The sequence below is a fragment of the Notechis scutatus genome, chromosome 1 (assembly GCF_049901735.1).
Source record: "Notechis scutatus isolate UNSWTSFEM ecotype Mainland chromosome 1, rNotScu1.2, whole genome shotgun sequence".
Lineage (NCBI taxonomy): Eukaryota > Metazoa > Chordata > Lepidosauria > Squamata > Elapidae > Notechis > Notechis scutatus.
The window spans coordinates 136,871,713-136,889,649 of record NC_142009.1 but is presented as its reverse complement, the minus strand read 5'-3'; the positions used below and the strand labels follow the sequence as shown (position 1 = coordinate 136,889,649).

The following is a 17,937-nucleotide window of genomic DNA, read 5'->3' as shown; positions in this document are numbered from 1 at the left end:
TACTCCACAAGTTTGGTGGTATTCATGGTGAAGACAATATCTATCAACTCATATATATTCATTTTCACATATTAATTTTACCTGTTTTGCATTGTATAAGCAATTTCAAACTCCTGAACTCTAATGTGTATTTGTTGGATAGGAAAACACCTGTTGAACTGAAAGCTTCACTGACTTAAAAATGCATTATCTCAGCTGACAACTTCATCAGTGCTTCTTCATAGCTGCAGTAACATCCTGGGTCCATTAGTTGATTAAATAAAGACAAAAACAACCTATCCAGCTGTGTGACTGTTAATCAGCATGATTCCCAATTTTTGCATGTTACTCTGATACATACTTTTTTAAAATTAGCTTTCAAACATTTTCTATTGTGTGTTTGGAATAACAAACATATGTAGATAAACTAATTTTCATTGCTTATCTTGCATTTTTAAAAGAGAAAAGGATCTGATTACAGTAAAGATTCCTTATAGAACTGCAAGAGCAATCCTCTCCTGTAAAAGGGCTGCCATTGGTGAAAAAAAGACATGGAAGCAGCAATCTCATAATCATATTGAGTGGATACAAGGGCAAAGCTTGCTAATGAAAGGAGGTTGGGCTTATTCTTTATTATTCTCTCTGATGTTCATAATTATGCACTTTCTGTAAATTTTGTGTAAGAAATCTTTTTTCTTAATCTAACATTGTTCTTAGTGGTCTGTTTATGTAGTAAACATAAACATAAAGTAATATAAGTAAATATAAAGGTTCCCTTCACACATACGTACTAGTCGTTTCCGGCTCTAGGGGGCGGTGCTCATCTCCATTACAAAGCCGAAGAGCCAGCACTGTCCGAAGACGTCTCTGTGGTCATGTGGCATGATTAAACGCCAAAGGCGCACAGAACGCTGTTGCCTTCCCACCAAAGTGGTCCCTATTTTTCTACTTGCATTTTTACATGCTTTCAAACTGCTAGGTTGGCAGAAGCTGGGGCAAGTAATGGGAGCTCACTCCATTAAGCAGTGCTAGGGATTTGAACCACTGAACTGGCGACCTTTCTGATCAACAAGCTCAGCATCTTAGCCACTGAGCCACCACATCCCTGGTTATATAGTATGCCTAATGCTATAATTCCAGATCGCCAGCATTTGCCTGTGGAACTAAGGTCATTAGCAGTTGTGTCTTTCCTGCTGTTGGTCTGCATCTGCTTCCATTTGTCTCTCTGCTTAAGCCTGGGGTCACCTTTGCAAAAGCAGAAACTTTTCTTCATTAATTAGACAAAGCAAATGAGTATTTAATCCTTAAAAGATGTTGAATCTTCTGCACTCTTAATGCTAATCACTTACCTTTCATGGTTCTCCTGTACCTTCTGGTTTTCACTGTTGTTTTCTGCTGTGATTTTAAAATCTTGTGCATATAAATCTGTCATTTAAAATTGCGTCTTTTTGCTCCACTTAGTGAGCAACTCTTCTTCCACCTCTGGATTTGTTGGACTACTGAGATGGGAGAAATCTAAGCATCTGCCTTTAAAATCCTAAAAAAAAAAAAACAGTAGTAGCATTTGACATCATTTCATAATCAGCACTAATTTAACATTTGAAATATATTAAGCACATGGGGAAAAATTTGTTAGCTTCTCTTGACATTTTAGAGCAGGGGTCTCCAACCTTGGCAACTTTAAGCCTGGAGGACTTCAACTCCCAGAATTCCCCAGCCAGCTTTGCTGGCTGGGGAATTCTGGGAGTTGAAGTCCTCCAGGCTTAAAGTTGCCAAGGTTGGAGACCCCTGTTTTAGAGGACCATATTTACTTGGGGGGGACAGGACTCACCTTGAAATTAAAAACAACCATCCAAAAAGAGTATTCAACAGAAGAGAAACACTAACCCAGTGTTTTTCAAACTTAGCAACTTTTAAGATGTGTGAACTGCTAGTCCCAGAATTCCACAGTCAGTATGCCCAGTTGGCCTGGTTCAGTCCTATCAATTAAACAATCCACTTGTATAGATGCTGGAAGTTTTCCCGCTCTATAGCAAGGCCAGCCCTGTGAAATGAAGTTGTAATGGTTCCCACCCTGGTCATATTTCAAAGAGCACTAAACTCACACTAACCCTGTCCTGGAGAGTCTCCCCACCCTTTCCCTGCCAATAAACATTGATACATGATACTTTTGTTTCCATAGGTGTATTTGCAGGTTGGCAGAGACTGGTCTCCAAACAGACAAGGCCAGAGCAAAAGAATAATTGAATTAAGGCTTCCTGATTGACTTTAAAATATTATCAGCTAAGAGTTTTTAAAAGTTTTTTTTTTTTTTAGAATAGGGTTTTTTTTTAAGTTGAATGCAGCAAAGCTTAATTATTTGTCAATTAGTGAGCATTTTCAAAGTCTTCTTGTCATAGGCAGAGAAAGTCGGAAATGATTGCAGCTGGATACAGTGAAGGAGAAGCTTTGGCAATTGACTACTCTCTGAGAGCTGAAAGAAAGAGATGTGGATGGGAGGGTGTGTGCATGCAGAAATTAACAAGTAGCCAGCCACTTTGCCAAGCAACAAAAACAGACAGTACTCAGAGAATAAGATGATAGGTTTGGAGATTCAAACGTATCAAAACCCTGTTATAATATATTTTCTTCAAATAAATGTCAGCACAGAATTTTACTGACTTTATGGCATAAAATTGGGAATTGTTGCCCTCCACTTAACATTATGTTTTAACGGAAAGAAAATTAGTATAGCAGAGGATTAATTCTTACGTTCTTTAAATGTATATGGGGAAAATAAAGGAAAGCAGTAGCACAATAAAAAGTAGAAGCAGCCTGTTTCTTTGCAACAAAGTTGTCATAATTAAATATTGCTAGCACTTAGCTTCCTTCTCCAAATCATAGGTGGTTTCTTTCAGATATATCCCAAAATTGCAGTTTAGAGCAGGCAATGAGATTGTGTATGCTGCCTTCTTTGCTTTCTATTAAATTCCCTCCTAATCCACTTTGGGGTGTTAACAGATGAGAGATAAAATGAGTTAATGAAGTGCTGAAAATAAAATGAAAGAAATACTCGATTTGTGTTTTTTTGTGGGCTAATAGCCTCCACATGTACTCCAATTTGGAAAGACGATAAGAGATTGCATATTTTGTCCAAACTGGACTTAAATCATAACCTTTCACTGTGCTTTGATATTGATCTGAATAAACCAGTTGTCAGATAATTACACACCTGCAAGCATCAAGAGAAATGCCTTGCAATATCTACTGAGGAATTTTTATAGCATAATGCAAGCTGTAAAATCCATCTCTCCCATTTTTTACACATTGATAGCCTTAAAGTTCAATTTTCTAATAAAATCTATGGTTTAAACCTTTGTCCTTTTCCTTAGTCCCTTTTGATCAACTGAAACTTTCTTTTTTTCAGCCATGGAGAGTGAAGGATATTTTGATTGCTATGGCATTTTTTTGTGGCAGCTGTTATACTCCAGAAATATCAACATGTTGAGGAACAACAATTCATTTTTTTTTATTTCTCAAACACCATAAACAAACTGGGCAAATATCATTTGTCTTACTCAGTGCACTCATATACTTAGAATTTAATGTTCCGAAATTGCATTTGTGGAACAGGCAATTTGTATATAGCACTTAGAGTACTTTAATTGCCTATTTATTAGAGGTTTTTAAAATCTGGATTTGAAACTTGAAGGTTTTTTGTGCTGTTAAAACAGCTTAACTCTCTGCAAAAGTACTTTTAAATGAAGTATATAGATTGCTTATACTGGAACATGGCCATCTTGTTTTTAATATGATCTGCAATTTGCAAATCACTCAAGCCTGTTGTTCTTGTTCTCAAAGCCTCTGCATCAGTTGGAAATCAGTTCTACCACTGTAGTCTAAAGGTGAAGACTTGATTGTGAGATTCAACTTAATGAGCCATTCTGGTAGTACAATGGCTCAAAATATGAATAAAAAGATATTATTCCTGATGCCAAGTGCACATGAGGAACAACACTTACTATCTAGTAAATATGCATGAATCTCAGAAGTTGTGTGCAATATATAAACTGTGGTTTGTATTAATTCATAACATCAAGCAGAGAAGCTTGCATATTTTCTTACCAGCATAATAGCTAGTGGATATCATAGAAATTTGCTCAGATTACATTCAGAGCATTCAATCAAAACTTTTCCATAGTAGAAGGAACCATGATCAAGTAGCGCAGAGGTGTCAAACTCATGTTATCATGGCAGCATCATGTGACATATCGGGATTTTTTCCCCCTTTGCTAAACCAGGCATGGGCATGGCCAGCGTGTGATGCATCCAGCCCACGGGCCAGTGACAGCCCTGAAGTAGAGGCTTCCATTTAAATGAGGAGGAGGGGGAAGACAAGTATTTATTAATTTTTACCTGCTCTCCTTTACATGGACAGATTCTGTACAACCTCTCATGCTGTATATATCCCCACACACCCATTTTATGCACTTTATAAATGATTGAAAGTACCACAAACTTAACATTTCAAATGGCTCTACTATCCATGCTTCTTATTGGGGAACAAAGTAAGACATGTTTATCTAATTATCCACTTTTATCCAGTTGACTCAAGTAGGCTACATCTGTCACAGCACTTTCAGTATATAGGATGGATTCTTACCCAACAAAGGAGGAAAGGCAGTGACAGTGAAAGGGAAATTGAGTGGCTTACCATTCCATTTGTGATTCAAATATACAACTCTATATTCATTTTCTCAAAAATAATGTTAGTTGTATGCTTTTTTTTTTGTCCAGGTTGATGATTCCAACTGTGACTCTGAATTTCTTTCTTTGCTCCTGGATGAGAAATTAGTAGTGAAATGCATTCCTACACTGTATTATTCTCACCTTGTTAACTATATGATCACCAGTCAAGAGGAAGGATGCTGGGATGTGATCGCAATAGCAAAACAACTGCAGGAAAAAGGCTTCATTGCTGAGGCGGGTTCACTCCTTATGGCCTTCAAAGGAACACACCCTGCACTTCAAACCTATGGTGCATCTCTGACTTCTCTTAGGCACTGGATTTAAATGGGAAGATACTTCAAGTTGCAATTGGTGCCTCAAATATGATTGCTCAATTGGAAATATGGAAATATGATTGCTGAATAAAAATATGGAAAAATATGCTTCAGGTTCATCCTTGCTCAGTGCTATATGAAATTGTAATCTGCATTTTTAACCATTTCTTGAATTGGTTTCCATTTTATCCATACCTTTTTCATATGACAGTGTACTTCAGAAGACAGTTGTGCAATCAGTGTGACTCCTAAGCAATATTCTGTAAATATACCAGTATGTTTTCCAGGTTTTTGCATAATAAATAATCATATAACTGAAAAATTAAGTTGCATAGAACTAATGATCTTGTGTAACATGGAAATTCCAGAAGATACTTAATACGTGATGCTGTTTGGAAGTGTTATTAATTTAATTTCTCTATTTTCATTAAAGGTTAACTTTTCAACCAATTTGAGTTTATTTTTTATTTTTATTTTCAATTTTTAAATTTTATTTTACTAATTTGAGTTTATTTTTAGTGTGATTCCATTTTTTGTATTTACGTGTGAGTAATCTACAGTCAGATTACAGTTTAAGACTGGTGGAAAATTAATAATTCAAGTCCTAACCAAGGATCTAAGAATTATTAAGGTAATTGTAGGAGAAGACCAAACTGAGTCGGAGGGAGGGGTCAGGCATGTCATCAGCCTTGAGTCCCTTTACGCCCACAAGAGATCTAAGCCCAGCCCACCTTGAATTCCAATAACTCTTTATCTACTCCCAATTTGCTTTGACATTTGTAGTTCAGATTCTTTTTTTTTTTTTTTTGAACAAATTTTATTAATTTTTAAAGACATACAAAGCATAAAACGTAAGAACATAAAAACTTTTTTCTGAAAGTTGTTTGTAAATTCTAAACAAATAAAACATTTTATACATCATTGACACATCTCCTTATAAACACATAAATATCCTTTCATATTCCTCATTATTTCTCCTTATACTTTCATTCAATTATATTTCTTTTCTATATTTATCTATTTTATATGTTTTTATTCACTATACTTATTTTTCCTTTCTGGCTTACTTTATTCTCTTCTATCTTTTATTCTCCATTATCCTTTTCTAACATTCCTCCAAGGTTTTATTAGCTCAATCAAGCATAAACACAAAACATAAAAACATAAAAAACCTCTTTTCTGAAAGTTGCTTAGTCCCGGGTTAAAACTCTTGGTACAGACACCAATTCAAATTCATGTTCATTTTGTATATCATTCCATATCTTATTAGCATTTTCAATTTTCTATATAGCTTCTCCTCTCTTTTAAATTTTCTTAATTTTATTTTATTTATCTCATCTCAATTCTAGTCATAATATTTATTATTCTTTGTCTGTTCTATTTCCAGCTATCCATTTATCTTTCTTCTTTAAAGAAAAACTTCTCCTGTACACTAATTGGAGTATGACGCCTTTATCTCTTTCCCCTACATTTATAATACTTAATATAGAATACATAGCTTACATTGGGATTCTGTCTGGTACATTCTAAAATTATACAATATTATCAATACCAATACAAATCTATTCATTAATATTAATAATCATTTATATCTTAAACACTTAGCACATTACTTTTCAATTAAATCACATACTTTTATGGAAGCACCTACTTTCCATAATTATTGCCCCCCCCCCCCCATATCACATATTATAAATCATTATTTCATTATAATGTTCCCCCATTTCCTACTTCAAATCTCTCATTTCACAAAAAAATTTCACTAGGATAACATAGTCTAATCATTAATATTAACAATCATTTATATCTTAAGCATTTTACCCATTTCAATTAAACATCATACCTTTATGGGAACACTCATGCTTTCCAAAATTATTCCCTCCCCCCCACATCACATATCTTAAATCATTGTTTCATTAAGGTATTCCCCTTAACAAAAATTTCACTAAATTATACTAAATATTTTATCACATTTTAAATTGCATATTGTTTCCAATTTTCTAAAATTATTTCTAAGTACAAATATAAAAATACAATCTTATGTACCTTTCCAGAATCCCTTTTTCAATAAAGTTTACCCATTATCTCTAAAAGACTTTTGTTTCTTTGCATCTTGCTCCCCACCATTAAGGCTTCTCATCCCTTCCTTTCTCCCTTGCTTATTCTTCTCCTTGTCTTCTTTACCCCCTTGTCTCTCCACCTCCCTTTTGTACTGCTTTCCTCCTTTCTGTTGTTTCCTAACATAATGTCCCTTTTTCACCTTATTCTTCTCTTTTTGGGTTATTTTTCCAAATCTCAAAGTCTTCTTTTCCTTTTTCTCCTTTCCTTCCCCAACCAAAGTCACTTGTTCATCAAAAATGGCTTCTTCTTTGTCCCAATCGTCCTGTTGCACATTCAGTTTTACATAAGTACAAACCGCCATTTCTAAAAATTGAAAAAGAGTGCCAAGAACATCCTTCCCTTCTTGCTTTTCTTTTTCATATTTTTGGTATACAAGTTTCAATCCATCCACAAGTGATGCCATTGTATAGAGAGAAAGTTTTTCCAAACAACCACCCAAGTGCTTTCAATCAAAGAAAATTCTCAGAGGTTCCAGAATCAGCAAACAATCCAAACAAGCTGTTTCCCCTAAATACTTTCTCCTTCTTCACTTTCTCTTTCCGGGGCTAAAGTTTAATCACAGAGTTCCATTTAAAATATATATTTTTAGAAGTCTTATTGATGTTTAATAACTCTTTAGAATTTTAGGCAATCTCCTTATTTTCAAATTTGCTCCAATTTTTTTTTCCTCTCCCTTCCCACTCACAGCCAAAAAGATTTTCTTTTTTTCTTTTAAATGTTCAGAAATCCTTATCCCTTCAGCATTCAATTACCTCCAATGCAGGTTTTCGGATTTCTCTCATGATTCCATCCGCTGTCACGATAGGAAGGAGAGTGAAAAGAAAAGAAAACAACTTTCCCTTTTAGGATATTCGCCGCTTGTAACTCTCTCTGGAAACAATGTATCCTTAGCAACCTTCCCCACTTTCTTCCTCCTGCACAATCTTGTCCGGCTGCAGGTTTCTTCGTGGCGGCCATTACTGACCGCCGCTCCTCCACCTTGGGAAAAGGGGGTTTTGCCGGTTGGGGAGGGGGTCTGCGACACCCCCAAGCCCCTATCCGGATCCCCCCTGTCTTCAGCTGCCTCTACGGGGCAGCTATATCCCCCAAATCCGAACGGATCGGGGGAACTTGGTAGCGAACGCAGCAGGGATCGCACAGTATCGTGAATCCCTGCCGCTGCCGAAGCCTTGCAAACCGGAAGTCCTTGTAGTTCAGATTCTTGTAGAGAGTGTTAACATGCAATAAATCTGTAGTCATTTGAACCGCCTTGCTTCCTGATTCTTTGTGCCTGACAATAATGTCTAAATATAATACCAGGCAAAATGTTTTTGTTTTTTTTTGTAAAATATCAGGTTGATATTAGGTATCACACCAAGGGTTCCAATGAAGACTGGTATAACAATAGATTTCTTTTTCCATAAATATTGAACTTGGATCTGCAAGTCACTGTATTTTTGTAATTTTTAAAATTGTTTTTGTTATTATTGTGAGGCACAAGAAATCAAGATCCAGGGTTATTCAAATGAGTACAAGTTTATTCCGTGCTATCTCTAAACAAGAATCTGAACTGCTAACTGTCAAGGCAAATTGGCAGTAGATAAGGGTCAACAGAAATCAAGAAGTTCTGGACTTAGATCTCTTGTGAACACAAAAGGACTCATGACTAATGATACATTTGACCCCTCTCCTGGGCTCAGCCTGACCATGGATTACAATTATTTAGTTAAACCTGTATTTCACCAAGAAATATTGATGGTCGAGGTGAGGTAGGAAATTAGAAAGTATAATCTATTTGGTTTATTATTATCATTTTATACACTGTTGATGAATTTACATTTTTAAATTTTTGCTTAAAATGTAACTAAGCTATTAAGCATATCTTAATTTTTGCCTGTTTAGGAGAAGCAGACAGACAAAATAACAGGAAAGGAATCATAAGCATTATGATAAAACAAAGAAAGCTACGTGTTATGGATTTTACTCTCTACTATATTAGATTTTTTTTTTAAAAAAAACAATTTCATAGAAAACAGAGAAAAGAGGCAGGCAAGGTTCAAATATTGTTCTTACTTTCTGATTCTGGCTGCTATTCTAAAATTTCAAAAAACAAGATTTGCCTGAAAGTAAAGCCAGGTTCTTTGTCCTTCTGCACATAGATTTTATATTTTGTATTTTCCAAGCAAAGAATAGATTATTTCATGTTTCAACCATGTCTTCACAACTAACATTTGCAAAGGTGTTCTATTATGTGGTGGTTACAGAAAATGCAATTACTCTACCTTTGTTGGAAATTGGAAGCTAAACGGCCTCCAAGAGTCTTCAAAATACTTGTTTCATGGACATTTTGTGCAACATATAGAAAAAAATACAATTTATAGCCAAAGCAAGATTGTTCTGAAGGATAAAGATATAAGCATTTTATTTAGACTTTTTAAACTTCCTTCTGTAGCGTAGTTTGTTAAGAAATGTAGTGATTATTCCACCAGCTCAACAAAATCATAAGCAGATTGTCAAATCTGTTTATTCCTCTGCAGAAAAAAAGTATTTCAGAAATTAGTGGCATAGGTGTATATCCTATTAGTTTTCACATTACAGGTTCTATGGGTTTTTTATCAATGTAAAACTTGTCAGTCACATGCCAAAGGTACAGTATTTCAGTCATACAAAGCATTTATAATAGGAAATATAGCAGTAAACTTTCTAGATCACTGTGGTATAGAATATGGTAAATATAATATCCACATCTGAATATAATTTCACAAATCACTTGTAAAGTTCAGAGAAGCTACTATTAACAGACCATTAAGATGCATTCTATTGATATTCTTCAACTGAATTGGACATTATATAGAGTATTTTCCTTGAGATAAAGCAAATAATTTTTTGAGATAGTTGGGTTGAATTCAATCCAAGGCTTTTTTTCCTGTCTGTGCAATATAATTTTCACTGCAGCACTGTACATTTTAGACATGAATCTATAGCATCTTTAAATCAGATCTAACTCTGATGGTTCCTTAGAAAAAGCCTGAATTTTATATTATGATAATTCAGATATCAAATGCTAAAGATAGGTTCTGTAGTATTCTGTATTTTTTGTGTACTGAAGGTAGGTTCAGCCTATTTTGGAATGTGGGTCTTTTCCTATAATTGAGGACTACAGATATCATAATTCCTTCCTCTTCCCTACTCCATTCTAATTTTTTAAATATTTTTCCAGATTAAGAAAACTCAAAAGCTTGCAGTTTCAGGACCTTTGAATTGGCATCATTTAACAGGGATGTTGTGATAGACACAGGACTCATATTCAGGAATTATTGAAAGTGCCTTCTTCAGTCTGTATAATACTTTGGGATATTAAGACCTAGGTCGGGTAGGGAAACTTGGCTCTTTTATCACTTATGGACTTCAATTCCCAGAATTTCTGGTGAGTCAAAGTTTCCCCATCCTGCCTACTGAGTGGGAGTCATAAAAGTTTCCCCATCCCTGGCCTACTGGTTTTTCAGTTGTGGGGAAATCAATTTTTGACTTGAATGGGACTGTTTAATATACAAATGTAGGACATATAAAGGACAGCTTCCTGCAACTCCCTGCCCTTCCTTCAGCTCCAGGGTGATGGGATTAAGACATGGCCCTCAGAACATGACAGGATTAGCCTTCTACCCATCTCACCACATGGCACCTGGGAAGATTGCATCATCCAGCAAAATTCAACCAAGCCTGGGACTCAAGACAGCCTACAGAGTTACCCCTGCATGGACCCATGGGAGTCTGACAACCAATCAGGATACATTTCTTGCCACAGGAACAGGAAGCAAGTTCAAAGCCCAACAGAAGGTATAAATCTGTCTCCCTCTCTCACCCATTTGCTTTTTTTTGCCACTATTAAACCATCTTTCCAAGCAGCCTCCATGTTTCCAGTTTCTTTCTTCCCACTTGGAACTGAACCCAGATGGACATTTCTTCCAACACTCGGGGCTATAAAAATGTTCAACAAAGTATTTGTCATAAAACATTGTGTGCTACAATTAGGCTTTAAAAACTGTCAAACTATCTGTTTAATTCTGATGCTTTTTCGCAGGCATGAATGTATTTCTACTGTACCAGTATTCCCTCATCAGTCCTAAAGAATTGCTTGATTCCACATGAGGCTAGGAATTTTAGAATGGCTCCCAATGTTTAACAAAGTGTAGCAGACCTTGTTATCATGTGTGTCAAGTCTTCGCTTCAGAATGTGTCTGTACGTCTCAGCTCACATAACCCCTTATTGAAAAATAAGCTTACTTAGCAGAAGACTTTCAGACACAATATGGCTCAATTAACCCCCCTCTCCAAGAATAGCTTTATGGATTAAATGAACTTAGAATGGCTTTAAGTATCTGCTAAGGGCCCTGGAATGAGGAGGGGGAGGGAGTGTCCTTTGAAGACTTGTTTCATAGTCTATTTCACTGGAAAACTCCATGAAAGTCAACTCCTATGGAACATCTTCCTTTCTTCCTACAAACTCCAAATGATGTTTTAGTATTTGTTCATTATTCCTTTTCTTTTGAAGTACTGTTTGGTGGTCCTAATTGAAATATATCTCTAATATTCAGAAGGAATGGAAATACCTGTATACTGTATTCAGATATATATCTGAATACAGTATACAGGTATTTCCATTCCTTCTGAATATTAGAGATACATTTCAATTATCAAGAACAGGAGGGCTTTGGTTTGATAACACTTCATATGAAGTATATTCCCTTGAAAGAAACCCTGGTCATCTTCACCACCAAGTCACCTCTGCTTGAGCAACCATGCCATAAATCCGTGATGGCGAACCTATGGCACGCGTGCCAGAGGTGGCATGCAGAGCACTTTCTGTAGTCACATGCGCTGCTCTTCTGGTTTCTGACACGTGTGTCAGCCAGCTGGTCTTCGTGGGCGCCGGAGCACCAGAAAATGGTCCAGAAAAGGCCCTGAAAAACAGTCTGGAAAACGGCCCCCCAAATGGCCAAACAACAGGGTGTTTTTCAGGGCGTTTTCAGGCCAAAAACAATCTGGAAAAAGTGACCTGAAAACGGTCCAAAAACAAGCAGGTACGTACTAGCTAGCTGGGTTTTGGGTTTCCAGCGCTCCGGCACACACGCATGCACATGCATTCTGGTTTGGGCACTCGGCACTGAAAAGGTTCGCCATCACTGCCATAAATTAAGTGGCTTCTGGTTGTAGTTATATGCATCTAAGCATATCTTTGGATTGTAGTAAGCAATTTATGTATACATTTTCAGATGTCCCTTTCACAGATATAATTTGATTTAAATTGTGCACAAACATATAATTTAAACCTCACCCCTTTCCTAAGAGGTCTGTAGGGGGCGTGCACAAGCGCACCAATGTGCCTACCGTCCCTGTCCTATTGTTTCTTTTATTTTTCTTATATGTATCCATGTATTCATAACTATGTTTTTACTTATACTTATCTTGTAAGCAATTGACAAACCAAATAAAATAAAATAAATAAATAAAATAAAAATTTATTTTTACTCTTTTTTAGAAGCTCAAAGTAATACCAAAGGAAGAGCATAGGTGTTCCTGCAAATGTAAATATATGCTGTTTTTCAAATGCATGATTTTCCTCCCATTCCCAGTTACATTTAAATTTCAGTAGCAGATTCTAGTTCAGTATCGGTTTTGTAGCATTATGACTATGTCTTGCTTCTTGATCTTCAGCTTAAATGTTCTTCCATGGCCACCTAAATAGGAACTATTATCTGTAGATGCTTTGGCATTCAATGCTGGGATGTTGATGCATGCTTTACCCAACAGTCTAGTCAAGAAACCCATGTTATTGATATTTCTTGCTACCGTGATCCTGTTTGATGATCTTTGATTAATTCTGATGTGATATACTTGCCATTTCTTTTTTTGTTTGGACTATTTTGCAATTTGTTCTGGCAATTTTATGATTTTGTTTTGATCTGAGTGAAAGGTTCTTTTTCGGTTCAGAAGGATGGTCTGAGTGCAACAAGCTACCTATAGTTTGACAACAGAGGAGTTTGCTATCTGGGCATTACCATCCTGTTCAACAATTCAGACCATTAGTAATTCTCACGCTGCTGGAGCAACAAATAAACAAATTTCCCTGCCAAGATGGCACCGACGATGGCTGCCTCGGTGAAATACTCTCTAATGGTTTCTTTATAGGAATATTATTATCTGCAATTCACTATGGATTTCATACAAGACCATCTGCTAAGAATTAGGCAATGTTTCCTTAAGGAGCAGCTTTCTGATTCCTCACCCCCACCTGTCTTTGCTAAGGTGGAAGAGATTCTAACTAATTCCCTGGTGCTATGGATTACAACAAACGAAGGAGGAAAAGCGGCCATGCTGGAAAAGGAGATGAGGTAAACGAATGGGAATTTTAAACAGACTAAGGAATAGGGGGGGAAAAACTCCTCTCCCTTCAATCTTTCTGACTAATTTATACTCACTTGTTAACAAGATGGATGCAATTCATCTCTTAAATAGATGGAATTCTGATTTTTACAATTCAGCTGTTCTTTGTTTTACTGAAACCTGGCTTAATCCGCAAATTCATGGGGACAACACCATATATATCCCAGGATTCCAGACATTTAGATCAGACAGAATTGAAGAGACATCAGGTAAAACAAAGGGTGGAGGATTATGTTTATATATCAACAACAGCTGGTCTCAGGATATAACTATAATATATAAGTACTGTGATGAAAACTTAGAGACTTTACATATCAACTGCAAGCCATTTTATTCTCCACATAAGTTCTCCTCATTTCTCCTAATAGCTGCATATGTTCCTCCACAAGCCTGTGTAAACAAGGCATTACTAACTCTTGCTGATCAAATTATGGAGGCTGAAGCCAAACACCCAGGTTCACTTCCCATCACTTTAGGAGATTTCAATCAAGCAAATTCAAGGAAAGAGCTCCCAAAATATTTCCAGCATGTAAATTGTCCCACCAGAGGCAAAAATACTTTAGACCACTGCTACACAACAGTAAAAGATGCTTATAGGTCTTTACCACGAGCAGCTGTGGGACACTCTGACCACTGCATGATTCACCTTGTACCTGCCTACAGACAAAGACTTAAAACCATGAAACCAACAATTAAATCAGTGAGGACTTGGTCTGATGAGGCAAAGCTGAAACTCCAGGCCTGCCTTGATTACACTGATTGAAATATTTTTGAAGATACCTCTGCACACCTAGATGAGCTCACAGATACTGTAACATCATATGTCAGCTTCTGCGAAAACTTATGTGTACCAACAAGGAACCTGCAAATATATAGTAACAATAAACCTTGGTTCACAGCTAAATTTAAGCAGCTACATCATTCCAAAGAGGAAGCCTACAGAAAAGGTGACACAATGCTATACAATCAGGCCAGAAACATTAACAAGAGAGATCAGAGCAGCAAAAAGAAGCTACTTTGAAAAGTTAAGGAATCAGTTCTCAACAAAACATCACTGGCTTCAGCAAACCTTCCCAGGCAGAAGGAAATCAACAACTAGCAGATAACCTGAATGTGTTTTACTGCAGGTTTGAAAGGAAACTACAGCCACCTATCTCCACAACCCACATCTCAAACACACCAACAACAGCCAAGCCTCCTACAACCAGCCCCAATCCATTGGGTTCACAACCTGTGTGATCACAGAAAAAGAAGTGCAAGATCTATTACACAGACAAAAGCCAGGAAAAGCACCAGGGCCAGACAAGATAACTCCTTCTTGCTTAAAAGTCTGTGCTGACCAATTGGCCCCCATCTTCACCCAAATCTTCAATAGATCACTAGAGATGTGCTATGTTCCTTCCTACTTCAAATGCTCTACTATCATCCCAGTGCCAAAGAAGCCCTCCATCAAGGAACTGAATGACTACAGACCAGTTGCTCTAACATCTGTAGTTATGAAAATATTTGAAAGGCTTATGCTGTCCCACCTAAAAACCATCACAGATCCGCTATTAGATCCCATGCAGTTTGCATACCAAGCAAATAGATCGACAGATGATGCTGTTAACATGGCTCTGCATTACCTCCTACAACACCTTGAATCGCTCAATACCTATGCAAGGGTCCTCTTTGTAGACTTCAGTTCAGCATTCAATACCATCATTCCAGACACTCTTCTAAGTAAATTAAACCAACTAGCGGTACCTGAACACACTTGTAAGTGGATCATAAGCTTTCTAACAGACAGGAAGCAGCAGGTGAAGCTAGGCGGAATCACATCCGATACCTGTACAATAAGCACAGGGGCCCCTCAAGGCTGTGTGTTATCTCCACTTCTCTCCTCACCATATACCAATGACTGCATCTCAAATGATCCATCTGTTAAAATACTGAAGTTTGCTGATGACACAACAGAGATTGGTCTCATTCAAGACAATGACGAATCTGCATACAGACAGGTTATACAACTTGACTTGTGGTGTAACTGGAACAATCTGGAACTGAACACACTCAAAACCATAGAAATAGTGGAAGACTTTAGAAGAAACCTCCCATACTACCACCTCTTACAATACTAGACAACAATAGAGACCTTCAAATTTCTAGGTTCTACTCTATCACATGATCTAAAATGGACACCTAACATCAAAAACATCATCAAAGAAGCACAACAAAGAATGTTCTTTCTGCGCCAACTCAAAAAGCTCCAACTGCCCAAGGAGCTGCTGATCCAGTTCTATAGAGGAATCATTGAGTCTATCATCTGCACCTCAAAACTGTCTGGTTTGGTTCTACAACCCAACAGGACAGACACAGAGAGTAATTGGGACTGCAGAAAAAACAATTGCTACCAACCTGCCTTCAATCGAGGACCTATATACTGCATGAGTCAAAAAGAGGGCTGTGAAAATATTTATAGACCCCTCACATCCCGGACATAAACTGTTTCAACTCCTACCCTCAAAACGACGCTATAGAGCATTGCCCACCAGAACAACTAGACACAAGAACAGTTTTTTTCCTGAAAGCCATTACTCTGCTAAACAAATAATTCCCTTAACCATGTTCAACTATTACAAAGTCTGCACTACTATTACTGTTAAATCTTGTCATCACTCCTTATCACCCATCCCCTCCCGCTTGTGACTGTGTGACTGTAACTTTGTTGCTTGTATACTTACGATTTATATTGACTGTTTCCTAGTATGATTGATTGCTTATTGTACCCTATGACTATCATTAAGTGTCATACCTTATGATTCTTGACTCCTGATGAATGTATCTTTTTTTTAATGTATACTGAGAGTATTTACACCAAGACAAATTTCTTGTGTGTCCAATCACACTTAGCCAATAAACCTATTCTATTCTATTCTATTCTATTCTATTCTATTCTATTCTATTCTATTCTATTCTATTCTATTCTATTCTATTCTAAATACATCACTCCGAAATGTTTTTCTCCTAAGTAGATCATCTTATGTTTTTATAATGAATCACATTGCTTTATAATACTTAAGGATTGCTGTGAAAGTGTTGAAGAAAATCTTAAATGTACTGCTACCTCGAAGAGAGTGAAAATTACAGGTAAATGCTACTAGATAAAAGTTAGGGAAATGAATCCTCGTAATTAAGCAAAGGGAAACATAATATATATATACATATATATATATACATATACATATACATATACATACACATACACATACACACACACACACACATATATATATATATATATATATATATATATATATATATATATATATATATATATATATATATATATATATATATATATATATATATATGGCATTCGGCTTTGTTCGGTATTTTCCCACGTTATTGTAGTTGTTCTTTTAAAGTTGTAGCAACGTTTCAGCAGAATCTCATCTGCCATCATCAGGCTTCTGTATAGTGTTCGTCTGTGAGTCAGACTTTTACAGTGGTTTCAGATTTAAATTTGGGGCAGCCTATTGCTGTGCCAGAATGGTTTTTCTTCATCCTGATTGGTTGGGAGTCTTGGTCTGTGTTTATTGGTCTCGGAGTTTGCTGTGTTCTGCTTGATTGGTGTCTCTAATATCTTCTGTCTGTTTTTGGCTCTTTTCGTATCTTGATTGGCTGGCAGCATTGTGTTACTTTATTGGAGGCCTTTAGTGCAGCTTGGCTTCAGGTAAATGGACAGTATCATTAGTTAGGAAGCTGGGTTTCATCTGGGTGCCTGGTTGGGGTGTGTTTGAGCTGGAGGTATCAGGGGATCTGTTTGTGCCCAGGTGTTTGCCTGGCTTGTGGTGTGGAGATTTTTTTGTTTGTGAGTGCAGGCTTCCAAATGATTGACAGCCTGGTGGAATCATCTCTTCTATTCATGCTTTCTGGTCTTTTTCAATCTCTATGGCTTCTCTGATGATTCTGTGGCTAGGGTTTTCTATAGTGGCTAGGTTTTCTATAGTGGCCAGGGTTTTGGTGTCATTGAAGTTGATGCTATGACCTGTGGCTTCCATGTGTTGGACTAGTGAGGAAGTGTGTTCCAGCTTTTTGACTGCATTTTTGTGTTCATCCAGGTGGGTACTTATTCTTCTATTGGTCTGTCCAATGTATGTGGCTGGGCATGATGCACAGGGGACTTCGTATATGCCTTGGTTTTCCAGGTCAATTTTATCTTTGGGGTTGCTAAGGATGGCTGCTATTTTTCTGTCTGTTTTGAAGGCAGTCTTGATGTGATGTCTGTGTAGTACCTTACTAATTTTGTCTGTAGTACCTCTTATGTAAGGCAGGACAGCTGTTCCATGACAACAAATGGCACCAAATGGCACTTCAATGGCACCAAACC

The 17,937-nt window shown here is 36.9% G+C and overlaps 1 protein-coding gene across 3 annotated transcripts in view; it reads left to right on the top strand.

Moving 5' to 3' along the window:
* Positions 1–5,471, top strand: part of NBAS (NBAS subunit of NRZ tethering complex) — a 155,168-nt gene extending 149,697 nt beyond the window's left edge. For all 3 annotated transcript variants that reach the window (XM_087946859.1, XM_087946851.1, XM_026674297.2), the window contains one exon: positions 4,756–5,471. In XM_087946859.1, the coding sequence (XP_087802985.1) occupies positions 4,756–5,031 (276 nt within the window). In that variant the 3' untranslated portion in view covers positions 5,032–5,471. The remainder of the gene's footprint in view (positions 1–4,755) is intronic.
* The last annotated feature ends 12,466 nt before the right edge of the window (positions 5,472–17,937 follow it).